The sequence below is a fragment of the Paramisgurnus dabryanus genome, chromosome 22 (assembly GCF_030506205.2).
Source record: "Paramisgurnus dabryanus chromosome 22, PD_genome_1.1, whole genome shotgun sequence".
NCBI lineage: Eukaryota > Metazoa > Chordata > Actinopteri > Cypriniformes > Cobitidae > Paramisgurnus > Paramisgurnus dabryanus.
Genome location: NC_133358.1, coordinates 29,601,463 through 29,622,391, shown reverse-complemented (window position 1 = coordinate 29,622,391; position 20,929 = coordinate 29,601,463). Strand labels below are relative to the sequence as shown.

The following is a 20,929-nucleotide window of genomic DNA, read 5'->3' as shown; positions in this document are numbered from 1 at the left end:
AAGACAAGCGACGTGACGCCAACGGGGACCTCTTTATTTCTTGACACATTTATATAAAATGTTTAAAGAAAACATATATTTTCATTGTCTATTTAACATGGACAAGTTTAAAATAATTAAGGATTTAAAAAAAAATACAGCAAAATTGAAAAAGTTAGAAAAACTTTGATTCACAAGAGTTATCAATGTTTATCTAATATTTGTTAATAATTTCACATAATATAAACCATTCCTCTCAAATTAAGGGATTAAAAGCAGACAGCCCAATTAGTGTAGGCTATATATATCCCAAAATTGTTCAAAATTTATTAAAAATACTAAAACATCTCATATTGATAACTTAAAAATCCAAGTTTTACTCATAGAACAAGATGTCAAACTATTCAAGAGTATCAGTCAACCCTAGAAACTTCTTGTGCAACTAACCAACATTAAACCAAAATCCACACCCCTACAGAATAATTGTGAGGGATTAAACTGTTGTGTAACAGTAGTAGTGTCATTTAAATGTGTTGCGTATAGGTGTCAATGTTATAAGCCATGTACAGTCCACAGTAAGAGCTCATTGTGAGCCACGGTAAACAGCCGTGATCCAGACCAGCTGAAGCTACAGACATCAACAGAGTCACTGTGAGACGAGAAATCCTGAAAACGCCCGCTGGAGGAATGGACCAACTTCAGCACACGCTCTGAAACACAAGAACAACAGTCAGATGTTGACCGTCATATATGTCCATTCATTGAAAACTAATCAATGCCGTTATTAAATCAATGGGTTTTTGTAAGGAAGTATTTATACTATATAGTTTAATAAGTAGTGACAATACGCATTTCACACTTAACTATTTGAACCAGCAGCCAGCAATCTTCCAGTAGAACAGAGAGCGAGACACAGCGACCAGTCAGAAAGAGAGATTGTCCTTAAAACCTTTAAAACACAAACACTCATAAACCTCCTTTATAATTTTATGATCCTACTGTCGCTAAATGTCTAAAAATGAAATAACAAAATAAAATTTTACTGGAAGAAAAAGGAGGCACAAAGTCCTAAAGGTTTTGTTTATTTTATGCATCTAAACTTTTTCTCATGCAACAGCGTTTGTATGCAAGCACCTGTTTTTTGTAGAGGCAGTAAAAGATGATTTCTTTTTCCACAGCGTAGCCTGTGTAAACCACCACTCCCTTCTCACTGGGACTGAACGCTGCCAGACTGGGCGGCAATGGGTGCAAATCCTGATTTAATAAATTTTTTTACTAGAATTAGGACACAAAGATTTGAATGATCTAACCAGCTGGATATTATTACAGTGTGTGTAATAATAATAATAATAATAATTTCTGAACTTAAGTTTACACTTATTTTTGGTCTAATATTCATAATTTTTCACTGTGTTGATCACCTCTGGGGGGTTTGGTGCCGGGAATGTCAGCCAATCAAGCAGCTCACATTTATTCTTCGTCCAATCGGCAGCCCAGATGCTGACACGCCTATCTGCACTCACAGCCAACCAGAGCTCATTTCCCTCTAGACCAAACTCTTTATACTAGAAAACAAACACACACATATAAAATTACTCATCAGGGTAATAACCAAAAATCATGTAAGCTACACTTAAACCTGTCTTAAAGAGATAGTTCACCGAAAAAAGAAAATTCTGTCATCATTTACTTCAAGTTGTTCCAAATCTGTATACATTTTTTGTACAGTTTAATACAGATGTACATATTTTAAAAATGTTTGTAACCACAAAGATCTGGGGCACCACTGACTTACATAGTAGGAAAAGATAATACGTTACTATGAAAGTGAATGGTGCCCCAGATCTGTTTGGTTATTAATATTTTTTTAAATATCAACAAAACAATGAAATTTATACAGGTTTGGAACAACTTACGTAAATGACAGAATTTTCTTTGTTTCGGTGAACTATCCCTTGAATGTCATTTCATATCTAAGCATATAAATGTTTAAATATTGATCATTTTTTTCCTGACAACAAATTTCACTTTCTTTGCAATGACTTTTAAATATAAAAAAATAGTAGTTTTAGTATAAAGTCAGTTTCTCATAATGTGTAGTTCATCACAGTGTCCAAATACTTGATTTTTTAATACAATATCCATTGTTTTATAGTTGTTTATGTCCAGGGTTTCCAAGTCTGCGGTTATCCATCAAATTTATGCTACTTTAATACTACTGTCGCAGGCAGTTTTTCATGTCCGGGTACTGAAGAGACCCCCAAAATTTGATATTTAACCCCGGGAATGCAAATTTTAGCAGATGAACCCTCTCAAAAATGCAGATTTTACCCCCAGAACATAATTTTTACCAGAGAACCTCCCTTGAAATGCGATTGGGCTAGTTTTGAGTGGCAACTGGATGGGCTTTGCTATGAAAACCTGGCAAACCTGATCATATTAAGCCCTCTTTAGTTTAACTCTTTCCCCACTAGCGTTTAAAAAAAAAGTTTCCAGCCAGCGCCTGCATTTTTATGATTTTTACAAAAGTTTTATGCCTTCCAGAAATTTTTTTTCAATAAATATATAAACATACAATATATCAAATGAAAGAACAGAAAAAAAAAACATTTAATCCTATCTTTATTTGTTCTCTTTTTATGTTCTTGTTTCATAAAAAAAAAAATTTGAGCAAAAAGCTGAAATAATTGCATTTTCGTAAAGGACTTTTGTTAGAGATCAGATTCAGAGCGATGATCAAAACATACTCAGGGTTTTTACTGTTTTTGGATCAGTGGATGCATCAGTGTTTTATAAGTTGGGTAAGTGCACCACCTAGTGGATTACAGCGGAAATATGGATTGCCGTAAAAACTCGTCATTGGCTGGGAAGCGTTTCTCTTAACTCTTTCCCCGCCATTGACAAGTTATCTTATCAATAAAAAAAAAACATTTCCCTGCCAATGACACTTTCCTGACGAGTTTTTCTTTATTTCCGCTATTATCCGCTAGATGGTGCTCTTACCCAATTTATAAAAAACTAATTTTACAACATGTTTTGATAATTGTTCTGAACCTGATCACTAACAAAAGTCTTTTACAAAAATGCAGCTTTTTTGCTCCAAAATTTGATATTTTTGAAGAAACCTACCCATATTCAAGAAGTTATAAAAAGAGAAGACATAAATATAGGATTTTTTTTAAAGCAGAGGGTCTGTTCTTTCATTTGATATATTTGTATGCTTGTATATTTTTAGAAGAAAATTTTCCTGGAAGGCATTTTTTGAAACTTGCTGAAAAATGCTGGCAGGCAACTTTTTAAAAAAAGGCTGGTGGGGAATGAGTTTATTGACGATATAACTCGCGGGGAAAGAGTTAACATACTCACTTTGATGAATCATGAAACGTGTCCAAATGTATTTTTGGGATACAGAAAACACTCCACAAATGTAATGTTTTCACACTGAACACAATGCAAGTCGTTCACCTTACAAATCCACGAACCTGTTTGCTGGTACACTGCATTGTAGTGATTTGCGCCCCCTTGTGGTCACTGAAGGTACGTACAGTGACTCCAGTTACAGGACTGCTGACTGTAATAAGACCATCACGACCACCAGACAACAGCACATGACCTACACACACACACATACAGTATAGTAAACATAAACACACAATGATCACACACACAACACTGAATCTCTCACACACACATAGACTCACCGTAGTGCGAGTATTGCAAAGCACACACAGCTACAGGATGAGGTTGAAGCTTCAGCTCCATCTCAGCAGACTCCAGACTGAAGATCCGAACGGTGCCATCACTGTAACCGCCCGCAACACACACTCGCCCGCCGGGCTCATAAACACCCCTCGGAGGACTCCAACACACACACTCACAGCTCTACAACACACAGAAACTACTAAACAACGGTTGAATTAAATCATTTCATTAATTAATAACAGGTGTGTGTAACTTACCTGGTTGAGAACTTGAAACTGTACCAATAACTCATGGCTTTGTAAAGCCCAAACTCGTACGCTACCATCCTGCCCACAGGTGACAAAATGATGTTCATCTGGACTACAAACCACGCTGTTCACCTGCATACACAGACACATTCACAGACAGGGTCACAAATACGCCTAATAAGTTCGGCACAAAGCATGTATTCGAAGTTTACCTTGGTCCTGTGTCCACTGATGAGTCTAATGCTGCTGCTGTCTGCCCAGTTGATGTACCACAGTGTTCCAGCAGTCGTACCCACAATCCCCATGTCCATGACATCATCAAACGCTGCACTGATCACTGTACCATCCAACAACAGTTCCCGTTCTAAATGAACCTGTCCATTTCTGCAGGACACAACCAAAATGGGCCTTGGAATAAACATACAAATACTTTCCAACATCCTGAGCTTTTTCAATTCATTGGAAACCAGAATGTTTGCTTACCCATCATGCACTGCACCGCTCGTCTTTTCATTTCGGTTAATAAGATTCTGGACTGAAGCCACTGACCACAGCCTCAGTTTTTTGGTGTTACTTCCAGTGATCAACTTGTTTCCACTGCACTTTAACACACCTACAGACACACACACACACACACACACACACACACACGGTTATTTTTGAGCACTTTCTAGTGACATCATACCACAAAGACGCTATCATGCTACATATTACACAATCACATGTACCTATCTCTCCTTCATCTGCTTCCCAGGTCACAAAGCAGCGCTGCGTGTCGCAATCCCACACACACACGCGGCCGCTGTTTGTGCCCGTGTACAGTATATGGCGTGTGTTATAGCACAGTGATGTCACCTCTGCGTGCTCCACCTCATCAGGTAAGGCCACCTTTTGAACCTACAGTAGAAGAAAATAACATTGATGTACTGTTTTTGTTACCAGTTTAGTGTAAGTCATAGTGTAAATATGTTTATTTGATATATTTATGGTTTTAAACCTTTAAAACATTAACTTTTGTGGTGTCGGTACGCACCTGAAGCTCAGTGCCGTGTTCATTCGTTTGTATGCGAGTAAAGAAAACAGCATCACTGCCGATTAGCGTTAACTCATCAGCCGTAAACGGGCAAAATGCAGCATCGTGCAGCGAGACAGACATCTGAACGGTACAGAGCAGCTCAAATGAACGAGTGCTCCACAGCGCCACCATTGCCTCTGAAAAATCACCTGCAGACGAATATACAGCATCACAGTTACCATGCGATGGTAACACATAAGACATAACCATGACATCACATGCACTGACCTAAAGACAGGAAGTACATGTCATCTCTGGAGAAGGCGAGACTCTGCACAGCTCCTTTGTGGTAAGAAAGGCGGTTTCTACAGGACCCATCTGAAACGTTCCATATGCAGATGAGGCTGTTGTGTGAAGCTCCGCCCCCTGACGTGGATGCCACCATCTACCACGAAAAACAGATCTTGGACCATCATATCATTTGTACACACTGATACAAATGTACAGTAATCTATGTAACTATGTGTAACAATGGTAACAGTCAGTGAACGGGCGCAAATATAAAATATGTGTTCGGAGTAGGGCTGGGTATTGGCAAGGGCCTCCCGATACGATACATATCACGGCTCAATGTGCCACAATACGGTACAATACCGTGAATGCTGCAGTACATTGCAATACCTTTTCTTTTTTTATCAAAATGTAAAAAAAAAAACAGAGCTGATTTTTTTTGTACTTTTTTTTAAAGCCAAAGTGCTTCCACACGTCGGCTTTGAAAGCCGCAGGCGTTTTTACATTTTCTGGCATTTTCTTACTCCCGCTAACTTCTGAGACATTGGCCGAATGGACAGCAACAACTACAGTAGCGGCGGAGAAGGTTGTCTGACGCACACAGAGGGATTTGATGGGTTTTTATTTATATCAATACTAGAGATTGAAATATCAACACACTATCATGGAAAAATTTACCACAATAGTTAGCTGTATCGATATTTTTGCACAGCACTAGTTCGGAGTGTCATGTGTGTTGCTCGTCATGTCAAAATATGTGTTCGTTGCGTCACAAGAACAATATGCTTCATGCGTCATGTCAAAAAAGTCTGCCTTCTGCACACGCGTCGAAAGGGTTTATGATCAAAGAGACGTTCACAAAATACTCCCAAGACACTGACTTAATACTAAACTCTGATTACACATAAGATTAAGTGATTATCTGGCAAACCCAAGCGGTTCTTTTATCATCGTTTTGTAATGACGCATGATGCACATACATTTACATGACGCGCCGAACTCATATTTTGAAATGACAAGCCACACACATGACGGGCTAAATACATGTTTTGACGAGCTTCGCATCGTGCGCCCTTAACTCATTCCCCACTAGCCTTTTTTGTGATTTTCACAAAAGTTACACAAAATGCCTTTCAGTAAAATTTACTTCTAAAAATATATAAACACACAAATATAGCAAATGAAAGAACAGACCCTTTGCTTTCAAACAAACAATAAACAAAGAAACAAAATGAAAAAACCTATCTATATTTTTTTCTCTGCTTATAAACTCTTAAATATTTTTTAAGCAAAAAGCTGAAATAATTACATTTTTGTGAAGGAATTTTGTTAGAGATCAGATTCAGAATGATTATTAAAACCTACACAGAGTTTAAAATTAGTCTCTAATTAGTTTTTACTTCAGTTTTTGATATAAATTGTAATAATTATAATAAGAGTGGCATCTAGTGGATAATCGTGGTATTACAGATTAACATAAAAACTCATCAGGAACATGTTTTTTTAATACAAATGTTTTCTCTTAATTGACGAGATAACTCATCAATGGGGGGAAAGAGTTAAAATCGGTACTGGTAATGCCACTGGTAAAGCCCAATTTATAGTCATGCGTAAGCTCTACGCCGTAGGTTATCCGTAGCCTGTGTGTAGCTCTGCGTAGGCTGCAACATTTTTAACAGCGCGTCAGTTCTACACGGACCGCAAGCGCTGTTATTGGTCCACCAGAATCCCTCCCTTCAGGTAAAAAAAACTGCGTCATAGGTATTTCAGTTTGCGATGGTAAAAACAAAGATGAGCCAAGCTGAAGAGTGATTTAACTCAAACTGCATCAAAAGTCGCTGTTTATTTACTTCCATAATTGCTGGTCTTCTCAAATCATACGCAACAAGTTGCTTTTTCTTCTTCGTTTGTGGGTTAACTTGCCAAGCTTCTTCTTCTTTGATGGTCGCGCTGCTATTGTGATTACATGCATAGATACTGCCTACCAGCGGTCTGAGTGTGTGTTTGCATGTTGACGCGGACGCCGCCGCAAAAGTATAAATTAAAACCGACGCGGAACCTACGCCGTAGGACCTTTGCACAACTATAACAAGCCCTTAAGAGTCAAAATAAGTGTTAAAGGATTGGGGGTGATAAAATAATACAATACATTTTAATTCTGGGGTGGAGTTAGCCTTTAAGTGAAGTGTTTGACTGATCCCAGGTGTTACCTGTGCATCGTGGGTGATGGCGAGGGTTGAGATCTCCTCGGTATGGCCGAACCAGTGTTTCTGTGACCCTGTGTGCAGATCCTCAACGATGACAATGCACCCACAGGAGTACACAAATAAACCTATGAATACACACACGCCAAATAACAGCTGAATGAGTGTATGCACACTTTAAAAAATAACGTAAGCTGGATTTAGACTTTGATCAGTTGCACAAAACATTGGCAGCATTTACCCGTGTCTGGATTCCAGACCATATTGTTACGCCCATTGCCATTATAGCCAATCACAGCCTTTAGACTCAGCCCTGCCTGTCCGGGGGGCGGGGCCACTAGAGTCTTGAGTGAATGTTGTGGAGAAATGAGACACAATATTAAAACAAATCATTTATTTAAGCCAAAAAATAAATAAATAGCATCTTCATTATCATGTTGTCTGTTTACATACTGTATATCAACATATTGTGGATCAACAAATGCAAGATATTAATGAATGATGGCCAAAAATATACCTGGTCTAGCTCAGAAGTCTTAAAACGTGGATTGAAGTGTTTATAGCAATCTGGACGCACTTGTGTGCGACCTTCCCTTGGTGACTGATTGGCTGAGGTTGTGGGTGTGTCCTTATCCCGTACCCATTTATTAACTCTGAGAAAGGAGGCGTGTTTTGGAGGCGGGGAGTGGGTGTGGCCTGTTGTGAGGTTGAGCTGCAGTTCAGCAGTTGAATCACACATACGCAGAAAACCTGTGATGTGGAAAACAAACTTTTAAAGAATAATTCAATGGATAGGCACAAAATTATTAAAGAAGGCACACCTTCATTGTCCTTCCTTTCAATCGAGCGATTTATTAGTGGCAAAGAAGACAGCAGCAATCCCTCTTGAGGTTTCTCATTGGCCAGTGTGATTTTATTCAGCCCCTCTGTGTTTTGTGCTGGACAGAAAAGTTAAATATTAGTCAACAGAAATGATCACATACAGCAGCTGTCCCTTACACAACTACAAATACAGAATAATCATTTAAATAATATACCTGATCTATAGGGAGAGAAAACTGGTGATCTAGTGGGCGGAGACAGTGCCCCATCAGTCTCTTGTGGGTGTGCCAGGAAGTCCCAGAAGAAGAGGGCGTCACCCACAGTGACCACGCCCCTTTGATCAGGTGTGAACCTCACCTGTCTGATCGCTTCAGAGTGACCAATAAACACCTAGAGAAGAAACAAGCACATGCCTGACCTTAGCATTAATGAAAACAGTGTAAATACATTCAATATCTGAGTCAAAACAAACCTGTGAATTAATATCCAGATGCATGTTGTAGTCCCACACCTTCACAGAGTTTTGTCCGGCTGTGAGCAAATAACGTCCATCTTCACTGACAGCCAGAGATACACACTGATGTTTGTGCACCTTAGGCACCTGGAATGATTTTAAACATTATTTCAAAATCTGGGACGGGTTACAATTTGGCTCACGTTAACCTATTGTTTATGTTTTTGTCTAGTTAGAGATGCCAAATGATCCCCGCTCTGTCACCTGTCTGAGCAGCTGTCCTGTTTGAGTGTTGATCCAAATGATCTTATTGGCTGACGTGGCGATGAGCAGGTGTGATAGTGATGTGGGAGAGAAGCACACATTGAGGGCGGAGTCTAGCGTTGTGCTCTCAACATCCAGAATGCTCACATCAACTCGCAGTAACTAAAGAGAGACAAACAATGAATTCTTAATGTGTTGTAATATTTGCAAAAGCAATAAAAACATAATGACAATTATTAAACGTTAATTGGTGGAAGGTTCATGGGATTTTTTAAAATGGCATTATTAAACTTCATTAATGTAGATAAGTACATATATTACCAAATATAGTCTTTTTAGGTAAGTCACGTCACTGTGCCGCAATGTTTGCTAAAGCAAGACCTGTCAGATACGGCGCATGTGCAAAGTCCCTCCCCCAGAGGATGTCATTCTTTAACGGTGGACGATTGTCCCTTTTTACCGGAAGGGGGGACTAAAGCGGCCATATTGAATGTTGCGATCTACCCCGTTCATACCAATAGCAGTGACGCATCTTGGGAAAAATATCTTTGATATTACTGTTCCATGTGTTACTGAGGCATAAAAATTCTGAAGAAATGTGACCCGTGCTGGCAAAATGAGTCAGAATGACCAATGAAATTAGTTATTTATATTTTGACATTCTCTATAAACAAAACTTCAAAATGATGTATGATTTGTTAAAATCTGAGATTTTTTTTTGTTACACCTGTTTAAAACTGACAGAGTCAGCAAAGTCAATTTTGAGAAAAATCGAGTTAAAGATTTTTAAAGATTAAAAACAAAATCACAGCACCCATACCTTAAATCATCGGTAAAACTAATAAATTTAGCACACACAAAGTAAAAAAACAACAATATCTATAGGAAACATATATGTTTGATTGACATTGAGACAGTTTTTTTGTGATCGTTGCGGGCAAAAATCCTTAATCTTGCAACACGTTTTTGTTTTTTTTAAATGCGATGGAATATGCAAGATATTTATGCAAATTTTATGCGATGAAATTGCGGGAATTTGCAAAAACTGCAGGAACTTGCAAAAACTGTTTGCAGCTTTTCAATGATGTTCACGTCAGGTAATTACGTCACTTCATAACGTTTCCATGGCAACAGGGGACATGGCTGCGCTTGTGTGAAGTAAATGCAAAATTTTTCCACTTTCTGCTAAGATATATGTGACTTTTTGCTACGACAATGCAAAGATTATGAAATCATGCAAGCCCTGCATATTTTGCGCACAGAAATCTGCAATTTATGCATCGAAAGTCCGGTGTATTTTAAAAAATGTAGCCGGCGATAAATATCCGGACTTTGGCTGATTATGCATTGAATCATGCGATCGCATAATCATGTTTTTCTGGAGGGACTAACTTTAAAGGGATAGTTCGGCCAAAAATGATATTAAACCCATGATTTACTCACCCCCAAGCTGTCCGAGTTGCATATGTCCATCGTTTTTCAGACAAACACATTTTTGGATATTTTAGAAAATGTTTTAGATCTTTCAGTTGATTAAATGTAATGTTACGGGGTCCACCCATAGTCCACGACCTTCAAGTCCAAAAAAAGTGCGTCCATCCTTCACAAATTAAATCCAAACGGCTCCAGGATGATAAACAAAGGTCTTCTGAGGGTAATCCGAGCGGTGTTGTTGTAAAAATATCCATATTTAAAACTTTATTAACGTAAATAAATACCTTCCGGTAGCGCCGCCATCTTAGTCGCGTCCGCATTCAGGATGAGAGCTTACGCAGCCTACGGAGGCTACTCTGCTGCTGCTCTGTGCCCCCGCCCTCCGAATTTGTCATACGTCACTAAGAAAAGTGAGTACACTACGCTAATACTCTCTCCTGAATACAGAGGAGTCTAAGATGGCGGCGCTACCGGAAGGTATTTATTTTCGTTAATAAAGTTTTAAATATGGATATTTCTACAACAACGCCACGCGGATTACCCTCAGAAGACCTTTGTTTATCATCCTGGAGCCGTTTGGATTTAATTTGTGAAGGATTGACGCACTTTGAAGGTCGTGGACCCCCTAACATTACATTTAATCAACTGAAAGATCTAAAACATTTTCTAAAATATCCGAAAATGTGTTTGTTTGAAAAACGATGGATATATGCAACTCGGACAGCTTGGGGGTGAGTAAATCATGGGTTTAATATCATTTTTGGCCGAACTATCCCTTTAAGATCTACTGTATAATGCAAGGATCTAATATAATGTTACACATCAGATATTTTTCCTCAACAGTTAACCAAACATTAACTTAAGACATAACAGATTATAACTGCGTAATTCTGTGTAGATGTCTATATATATTAGGGTAGCGCGTTTGCGCATATGTAGGGAAGCTTTAGATCTGTCAGTGAACGCAAGTAAGATTGTTTTAATGTCTTTAAGAAAACCTCAATTTCGACCAAAATTAATATTTCTACTTTCTTTTGCCTGTAGCTCAAAATTAGACAGTGCACATTCTGACTCATTTCTCATCCATGCATTTTTTGTGAAAAGGATGCCTTGAATAATTTTACCATCCTTTTTCTGTGTTTACCGTGCATAAAAATATTTTAAAGCCACTTGACAAACGCACCTATTTAAGCTTTTTCAGAGCAAATGCACGAACAGAATTTTGCTTTTGTGTACCTCATTGAGTGACTGTGCCTCCATGATCGTGACCGTATATTCGGTCGGCCCAACCAAAGCTAAACAGCGGCTGTCAGAACTCACTGCCAAAACATCCGGGCCGTGATTTACTCCCTGTGCAACCACATTACCTTCGAAACAAACAACATGATGAATGTACACATCTGTACAGAACTGAAAGAGCATACGCACAACCGGCGCAACGTCATAGAACGTCTCTGAACAGGTTCACGCCCACTTTTGGGGGAAAACTAACTAGACCTCCCATTGACTTCCATACAAAATAACGGAATAAAGCAACGTTCGTACACATCCGGCAGGCGTAAATAACTTAAGAAATCACTCAGATTAAACATGTTGAGTAATTATCTGTCCACCCTGCCTGCCATAGAGCACGAACATTAACACATTTAATTTGGTCAATATAAAAACATGTCTCTTTCATTCTCACAGCGTCAAATTTGTGTAACAACGCTCCCCATTGGTCAGAGGTGTCTTACCCGGACATTTACTCGTACCTCATCGAGTCAACAGGGAAGACAGTGAATGATTTTACTTCGTATTTGAAAGTTACTTCGTATTTATATATTATGTCTTTATATTTACAGTACTGAGTGCACTTTTTCGTCCAGCCATACAACTAACTGGCTTAATGATATTTCCAGCAATCACCTTTATAGCGTTGTTACACAAATTTGACGCTGTGAGAATGAAAGGGACATGTTTTTATATTGACCAAATTAAATGTGTTAATGTATCTTTCGCGCTCTACGGCAGGCAGGGTGGAAAGATAAATACTCGACATGTTTAATCTGAGTGATTTCATAAGTTATTTACGCCTGCCGGCTGTGTACAAACGTTGCTTTGTTCGGCTATTTTGTATGGAAGTCAATGGGAAGTCTGGTTTGTTTTCCCCCAAAAAGGGGCGGTGACGAAATTTACAGTCAAGTTCCCGGATGTGCCGGTAGTCCGTATTGAGGACATTTACTCACCCAGAACACGGACCACATGATGATCCTGCTGAGACACTCGGTACAGGACCAAATGACCAAGGGAACCAGCGCTAAACAGCCATTGACCATCAGGAGAATATATCACGCATTCGATTGAACCACAATGCTGCCTGCAACAACACAAAAACACACACAGATAAAATGTACATTTTACACAATTTGCTAGTGTTGCATCAGACTGTTTAGCAGTGTGTGTGTGTGTGTGTGTGTGTGTGTGTTTGTACCTATGCTGGGTTATTAAGCTGGATGTTTGGATGTCAAACACTCTTACAGTTCCAGAAGTCGAACCACATGTGAAGTGAGGCATGCTGGGATGGAACGCAACTGAACAGGGGCTGTCCTCATCATCATCAGAGACAAAATCATAAAGCTACAGAACAAGCACATGATTAACCATTAACTAATGTCTATGCATGCTTATCAAATTATATAAGTATGAATGGGTGCATGCACATAAAACTGACCTGCTGCATACTGTCCATGTCCCACACTCGTACTGTGCCATCTTTCGACACTGTGGTCACACGTTGCCTAATGCCATCCACGCTGAAGCCCAGAACACTTGTCGTGTGCGACCTCATCAGCGTATGGTAACCCCGACTGCCAACGTTCAGATACCCAAGATTTCCTGTGGTCGTGGCTGCTAGTACTCTCGAGCCATCAGAGGACACACACACCAAACTGACAGGACCCTCGTGCTCTACAAACACACAACTTTTAAAGTCTGCATTACGGTTTCATACAGATGGTTGGCTGAAAAAGTGATACCGACCTGCCTCTAAGAAAACTGATGAGAAGTCAAGAGGCCACAGACGCATGAATCCATCCTCTGATCCTGTCACGCAGAACTCGGCACACACGCTGATGCTGTTCACCGCAATACCAGGACCTGATAGTAAAATTGAAATATGTAGTCTCAGTCTTAGAAATAGAAATCAGAAACATACAAATGTAAAAACATACTCACCTGTGCTAAAAGTTTGTTTCTCCCTGCGGTGGGCGTGGCTTTCCTGAGCTGGGAGGAGCCTCCTTATGTTTTTTATTGCTACAGCGACATAGTCAATCTCCAGGATGTGACCGGCCTTACTGCTGACAAACCTGATCCAATCCCAAAATGAGATCATCAATTCGAGCACGTCCCTATGATGATTTTAACGGATTGCAGTGTACTCACAGCGTGCGGTCGTCCACTGGCCGGTCCTGAGGATAACCCTGCTCAAAAGAAAGGTCAGTAAACTCCAAATTGTGATACTCTCCTAGATTCACTGGACAGGAACGCAAAGAGCCACCACGAACACGCCACAGACGTACGTTACCTAAACCACACGACACCATCCTGCGCACAACATAAACAGGACATATTCAACCTGAGAATATCGGTCTAACCACAGAGCTTGAAGACATAAAGTATGTGCTTACCGTGTCTCGTCAAAGAAGGTGATCTTTATCATCTGAATGTCCACGTCTGTGTGTGCTTTTGCCAAAAGCGGGACAACACCGCCGCCAGCGACACGCCGCGTGTCCCAAAGAATCACAGTCTGGAAAAACAAACCGACACATTAAAACCGACACTCAATAAACATAAAGCTTTCACAGCTGAAAGACTTACAGTTTTGTTGTGACTGTCTTTTCCTACACCACACAGCGATGATCCACTGTGAGAAAAACTGAAACGACATACAACATGATCCAATCCATACTGTACTTGATCATAACACAGCTGCGTTTTTTACTGTGTGCGTGTTGTACCTCAAGAGATGAAGAGTGTGCATTTGTGTTGGAATAATAGTTTGGCACACTCCTTCACGAAAGCTCCACAGACGAATCAGACTGTTCGAGCCAGTCTGAGCTGATGCCAGCAGAGTAGATGTGGCATTGAGAGCCAGCGCTGACACCTGACAAACACACAGATGATGTGACAGACTATAAACGATTATTATATTATTGCATTAAATATGTAGCTGAAAATGAATTTATGTGATAAAATGCAATGCATTTAAGTCAATTAAAGGTGCATTGTGTAACTTTAAGAAGAATCTCTTGACAGAAATGCAATATAATCTACATAACTATATTATCAGTGGTGTATAAAGAACTTATAAATTAACTGTTATGTTTTTATTATCTTAGAATGAGCCGTTAGCTGTTTTTATCTACATATACAGCGGGTCCCCTTACATGGAAGTCGCAGTTCTCACCTCCATGTTTCTACAGTAGCCCTAAATGGACAAACTGCTCTATATAGAGCGTGTTTCGTCACTGTGTTGACATGTTTGTCCTGTGGCGGCTACCGTAGCTTCTCTATGCGTTTCAAAAGGGAGGAGTGAGCAGTGGACAGAGCCGTTGGTTGCAATTCACGCTCTTACCACTAGATGCCACTAAAATCTACACAGTGGAGCTTTAAAGCATCTGTCATAATGTTTAAATGTATTTTATAATAAAGATTATGCTTTACCCACAAAACCTTTGATCCTCAAACTTTTCCCTTGTGTAGGGTGCATCCCTTCGTGCCACCTCCCCAAGAAAATTCATGACATAAAACACTTCAAAAAAATCTTAGAATTTAAATTAAACCAAACATATTTAATTATACAATGTAGTGATATTAACCTTATTTTTCTGAGATTTATTTGCACAGAATTTATGATGAATTAAAAAAATAAAACTGGGGACCATCTCGCCATCCCAGTTTGAGAACCACTGGCCTAAAAGAAAACATTTCATATTGCTGGATGTCCCCAAAGACAGATTTGACATGATTCAATTTACAGTATTAAAACATGAAAGCTTCCAATAACTATGAAAAACATCCCAAAAATATCAATCTTGAATGTGTATTAGTAGTCTTCACGGGTCCACTTAGATCTGAAAACCAAGTTCTGACCCGAGCATGTTCGGGTCTAAAAGTTTCACGTGTGCCTCGGACACGCGAAGAGTATCATAATAGCGGCAACAGGGTCTCGGGTAATTTAAAATGAATGTGATTTTGCCGACCCGAACTCTCTCACATCGAGGGTAGGGTCTAATTTTATCGTGCTTGTGTCGGGTCTTTCTTAAAAAAAAAAAATATTAATGCACATTGTCGGATTCGTGTAAAATTCGGGTCGGATACATTTGTTTGGACTCGAGAAGACCTCTTATGTGTATGACAAACCTTATCTGTGTGTCCAATGAAAAATCGTTGATGTCGTGAGGAAACTGTCATTGCGACGATGATGGCGTGACAGGGATACACAACTTCCTCTCCATCTGAGCTCCACACAGCCTGAACGAGATAGAGAGACAATGTAAGAGAGCACACAACAGTGTGTACATGTGTGTGTGTGTCACTTACACATCTCATTGTGGCTCCTCCAAAACCAATAATTCTGTTTAACTTGAGAATGGGATCTGGAAACAGCTTCTGAAATACAGCCTAAACAAACAGCCTCCATGTGAGCATATCAAACACAAAGCAAAGCCTTGCACATATATACACAACTACATGATTATATGCTCGGTTAGTCTATGCTTTCAATAGGAGAATGTGGGTAAATCTGGTTAACCTGTGGTTGGTTCCCTTTTTCACAGCGCAGGGAGACGGGAAAAGGAGATTCTGCATTGATGATCTAACAGAAACATTCAGAGCAAATCATGAATCAATATACATTTTTAAAGCTTTTTAAAAGTTCACTTTTGATGTAAAATGTTAACCAAAGACATTAATAAAACCAAATCCCCAAACTAGAGATTGATTTTATCAGGCCATTTGTCACCGATCTACTCACGGCAATTTCTTCCTCGCTGTCTGTTATGTTGGAGCAGACCCCATCTTCAAATCGAGCGTACACATGCACACCATCATCATCGGCACACACTACCCTGACTTCTTCATCTGACTGTGACCTTTGACCTGGTGACCCTGGGCTATCTGACACTTCAGATGGAGAATAAATCACCTGAGGCAGGTTGGTTGTCTGGATCGCTGGCCGTTGCTTGGCGCTCTTAACAGAGAAATGATAGAGGACAGTTGAATGACCACGTAAGTATTGATGGAAAAGTCAAAGTTCACTGCCACACACACTCACACATGCAGGTTTGGGGGTGGTTATCTGCTGAATAAGAGAGACGCGGTCCTGGACTGCTTTACTGATGTTTACAGTAGGACTTTGCTTTCTTTGAGGACTGGTGCCTTCAGCTGGTGTCTCCGCTGTAGAGACAGAGTGAGAAATTAACAAAAAGTATCGTGAAGGTATTAGATGGTTAAACAATGGTGCTTTGATATATACCAGGGTACTGATGTCATCCAAAATGGTATTATTGTGGTACTCTAAAGTACAAAAATAACGTTGACTACCATGAAAAATTAAATAAAAAACATGGTGGTACCATGTCTGATAAACCATGGTACTCTTAATCAGACAATGTAATATAACCTTAATGTATATCATTGTATACTGTTGTTGTTGTTGTGTGTGTGTTTACAGCACATGGACTCACTTTTAGTTGCAGCGTTGGATCCTTTCTGTATTGAATCAAACGGTAACTTTGCTCCATCTGATGGAAACCTGTGATGCATAAAAATATTTTTGCAAACAATTACATAATACTGATGTGTAATTTCTTTGTCGGAAAGCAAAGATAATTTGAACATGGAAATTAAACAGACCGGTCATGAACACACAGAGTATTGTTAAAGGAACAGTTCACCCAAAATATTTACTCATCCTCAGACATTTTGTGCAGTATGTACAGAACCGAACTAAAAAACTAGCTGCTGATGAAGTATTTAAGCGTACATGGACATTAGGTTTCCTCTTCTGCATGCAGGGTTCAGAAAATCACATGGAATGAGGTATGAGCGTTAACTTACTTGTGTTGCCAGATCTTGCACAAAAAAACAGAACAGGCCCATGATAAACCGAAATAAAGCCAAGTGCATTATATTAAAAATAACACCAAAATATCATGACCTACATCATACCACTTTATTAACTCCAAAAACTTGGATCGTTTTGAGAGCCAAGCCCAAAATTATAAAAATTTCTGGACATGGCAACACCAAGCAGCCCCATAAACATATAATCATTCCCAGTTGTCAGTCCAGTAACTTTGCAGTGTGAACGGGGCCAAGATGTTTTGAAATCCTACAAAGGAATTCCCAAAAAGTTTTAAAAGAAAGGTTTAAGCTTTTTAAAGTTAGGGCTGGGTGTTGCAACAAATTTGGCAATTTGATTTTTTGGTAAATGGTTTTTATTCGATTTCGATTCAGTTCAATATTAATTTATAATATATAGTATTTCCTAAAAAATAAATTGATTTTATTTTTAAATAATGAAGCTCATAGATAAGTCATTTGTAAAAAAAAAATGCCACAATATTCCAAAACAAATATTTCGTTTTTCATTTTATTTTCATTTTGACTTCAAGCCCTACATGTAAGCAAATACTGTTACGCATGCGTTTTCTTTTTAAATTGCTCAAATTTACACAATATAGACTACGATTATGAGGATAATCATGGCACTATGAAATAATTTTGTATAAAATGACTGTTCAAGAAAAAGAAAACATGAACCAAGTATTTTCTTCACTGTCTGAAGCCTTGAGTTGCAGCTTGCTGGGCGTGCTTCAGACTTTTCAAACAGCGTGTGAGTAGTGCATTAAGATCTGTTTTGCGTCTTCTTTGCTTAAATATTTAAATTGGCAAGGCCTAATGATAAACTTTCGTGATGATGTAGCATTGGCCCGTGCGGGCAAGTTCTGTAAACTGTCCCGAGCATGGTTCACGGTTGCCCTGGGCCATCGGGTACTCCTTACAAGCTCGATCCAGGGATTTCCAGAAATAATAACAGAATTGTTTATTTTTAAGAGAAGTGTTTCTTTAAGTGAGAATTTACCAGAAAGTCTGTAGGTTTGCAACATGAAGTGCCTCACCTAATGTAATCATACAACTGATGCCAGCTCTGGCCTTTTGGCACAGGGAAGCACATTTCTCTGGGCATCGGCGCAGTGCCCTCTGCTAACACCATCCCTGCTTGCCTGAACTCCATGAATGTCAGACCTACAACACAGGAGAACGAAAAAAAATAGAGATGAGAAATAATTCTGTGCGTGTTTGTGTTATATAGCAATTTTGTGATTATGTGTACCAGGGTCGAACAGCAGGTCACTGGTGATGATGTTTTTGACCGACATATTGGCACATAGTTTGACGCTTTTGAGGTGACTGTGTGTTCTGTTCAAATAAACCGACAGCACGCAACGCAGATCCATTACCAGACACGTCCACCGCGGCCTTGGCGGTGCTGGCCCCACTAAACCTAAAACACCCATACTTTCAATTAGTCTTTCTGTAGATTAAATATCCATCAATACATGCAGAAATTTAGCTGAATGCTTGCCTTGTTTTGCAGTACTGGCCGTCTTCTCATAAACTGAACCCTCTGTGGCTCCACACAGGAAAGGAAACTGCAGCCATGTTGCCGTGGACTTGAACTCTTTGAATAAGTTAGAAAACGATATGCGGATCACCTGACCCTCCTGAATGAAAGAAAAACAAGTAAGAGCATAAATAATCACCGCATTTACCCCAACAAATAAACTTCGATTAATCCTTAACATTTAAAGGCGCAATATGTAATTTTCACCACTAGAGGTCACCATACAAAAACAATGGCGTCACTTGATGATGCTGTGAAGTAGAGGTCTTCTCGGTTCCAAAGAAATATACCCGACCCGAAAAGACCCGAATCACTTTATACCTGAACCCGACGTGCATAAATAATTTTTTTTTTAAGGAAAGGCCCGACCCAAGACAAACCCGAGAAAATTAGACCCGAGTCCGACCCGAACTAGTGGCAATTTTTTTCACCCGACTGGACCAGAATGTAAACGGCACTGATGTGTGTGCATTCTGTCCAAGGCACACGTGAAAGTTTTAGATCCGAACCCGATCGGGTCTCGGATCAGACCTCGTTTTTTTTTTAAGTGGACCCGTGAAGACCTCTACTGTGAAGGAGCTTGAAATGATAGGAGCCGAACTGGAAATTTGTCTGATATAGGACTTATAAATCATGCAATAAAATTCAGTTTTATTATTTATTTTACACTTCTTACCTCAGCAGCAATGTCCATGTGAACAATGAAGTGTTTGTTTGGGCTGGGTCTGAACAGCAGATACAGATACCGACCGGTGAGACTCAGAGACTGGCTGCTGGTTTTGGGGAGTAGGATGTAGTTGCTGGCCGGTATGGAGCCGTGGATCCGGAAGACGGAACATTTTAGGGTCTTATCCTTTTATTGCGTCACCATGAAAGCAACATGATACACAACATATATTAACTGTTATGCTGTCTTAATTATGGGTGTGATTACAGAAAAGACCGACAGATGTGTAAATGAAGATTAAGTCTTCAATAACATGTAGGGGCAGTTTCCCGGACAGGGTTTAGATTAATCCAGGACTAGGCCTTAGTTATATTAGGACATTTAAGTAGTTTTTACAAACAAACCTTACAAAAAACAATACTGTTGTGATCATGAGACAAAACAATGGCACTGATTTATGTTAAGATGTGTCATTGCAAGATGTTTTTTTTTTTAATTACAGCAGTTTAAACATGCATTTAAGTCTGGGACTAGGATAAACCCTGTCTGGAAAACAGATTTTACCATATATGTGGTGACATCTCCCTCTTTGTTGACCTTCTTCCACTCTTCTATCCTCATGTGTTTGAAGATGTTCACATAAGGCTGCTGCCACAAAGCTGATGGAGAGAAACATATCAACAACTTCATCTGTGTGTTTCAGCTGCACTCCCCTGCCAGCATCTGTATATAGCTAATAGGACTGTATGATAGTTATTGTACTTTATCACCACTGCATTGCATATTTTGTATATTGTGCTACATTTGTACATTGTATTGAATATTCTTGTACACCACAACGTTTTATTGTGTTGTATGCTCTATTGTATTATATTGTGTGTGTATTGTTAATGTAATCTTACCTTTGGAAGACATCGTTGAGTCCGCAGGGATTCACCTGTTGACAAATAACGGACTGTTGTTTACAAACTATCACAATTTTTTACTTTCGTATCTAACATGACCAGATTGAGTTTGTTCATCGTCCAGAAAAAAATATTCAGAGTGTTTTCGTGTCGTGGAAAGATTTAGTTTAGTTTTACTCGCTGTTTTGTGTTGGTGTGAGTTTGTTGTGGTGATGATGAGCCTCACTCGCGCTTCAGAGACCGCCGCTTTCGAACGGCATGACGACAGAGCTA

General features: G+C 39.4%; 1 protein-coding gene across 1 annotated transcript; it reads right to left on the bottom strand.

Annotated features, from left to right (window-relative positions):
- Positions 1-13: 13 nt before the first annotated feature.
- Positions 14-20,896, bottom strand: wdr90 (WD repeat domain 90). Its single transcript, XM_065258753.1, has 41 exons — positions 20,654-20,896; positions 20,316-20,410; positions 19,761-19,937; positions 19,046-19,184; positions 18,794-18,964; positions 18,579-18,705; positions 17,142-17,209; positions 16,730-16,851; positions 16,430-16,645; positions 16,208-16,270; positions 15,997-16,077; positions 15,817-15,927; positions 14,412-14,557; positions 14,272-14,329; positions 14,082-14,200; positions 13,837-13,998; positions 13,630-13,760; positions 13,435-13,551; positions 13,127-13,362; positions 12,887-13,032; positions 12,642-12,772; positions 11,650-11,780; positions 8,980-9,141; positions 8,734-8,862; positions 8,477-8,651; positions 8,261-8,377; positions 7,957-8,189; positions 7,681-7,783; positions 7,446-7,567; positions 5,233-5,389; positions 4,963-5,153; positions 4,658-4,826; positions 4,413-4,542; positions 4,142-4,313; positions 3,939-4,061; positions 3,681-3,861; positions 3,462-3,592; positions 1,401-1,544; positions 1,114-1,233; positions 844-928; positions 14-689 (listed from the first exon to the last, which is right to left on the bottom strand). Exons 1-41 carry the CDS (start codon positions 20,664-20,666, stop codon positions 532-534), a joined length of 5,562 nt encoding a protein of 1,853 aa, XP_065114825.1. The 5' UTR covers positions 20,667-20,896; the 3' UTR covers positions 14-531.
- Between the last annotated feature and the right edge of the window lie 33 nt (positions 20,897-20,929).

Excerpts from the sequence above, each read along its gene's own strand:
- wdr90 (XM_065258753.1), bottom strand. Across the intron at positions 16,646-16,729 it reads CCACCCCCAAACCTGCATGT|AGCGCCAAGCAACGGCCAGC; the intron begins GTGAGTGTGTGT and ends TTCTCTGTTAAG. Across the intron at positions 7,784-7,956 it reads AGACTTCTGAGCTAGACCAG|ACTCTAGTGGCCCCGCCCCC; the intron begins GTATATTTTTGG and ends CATTCACTCAAG.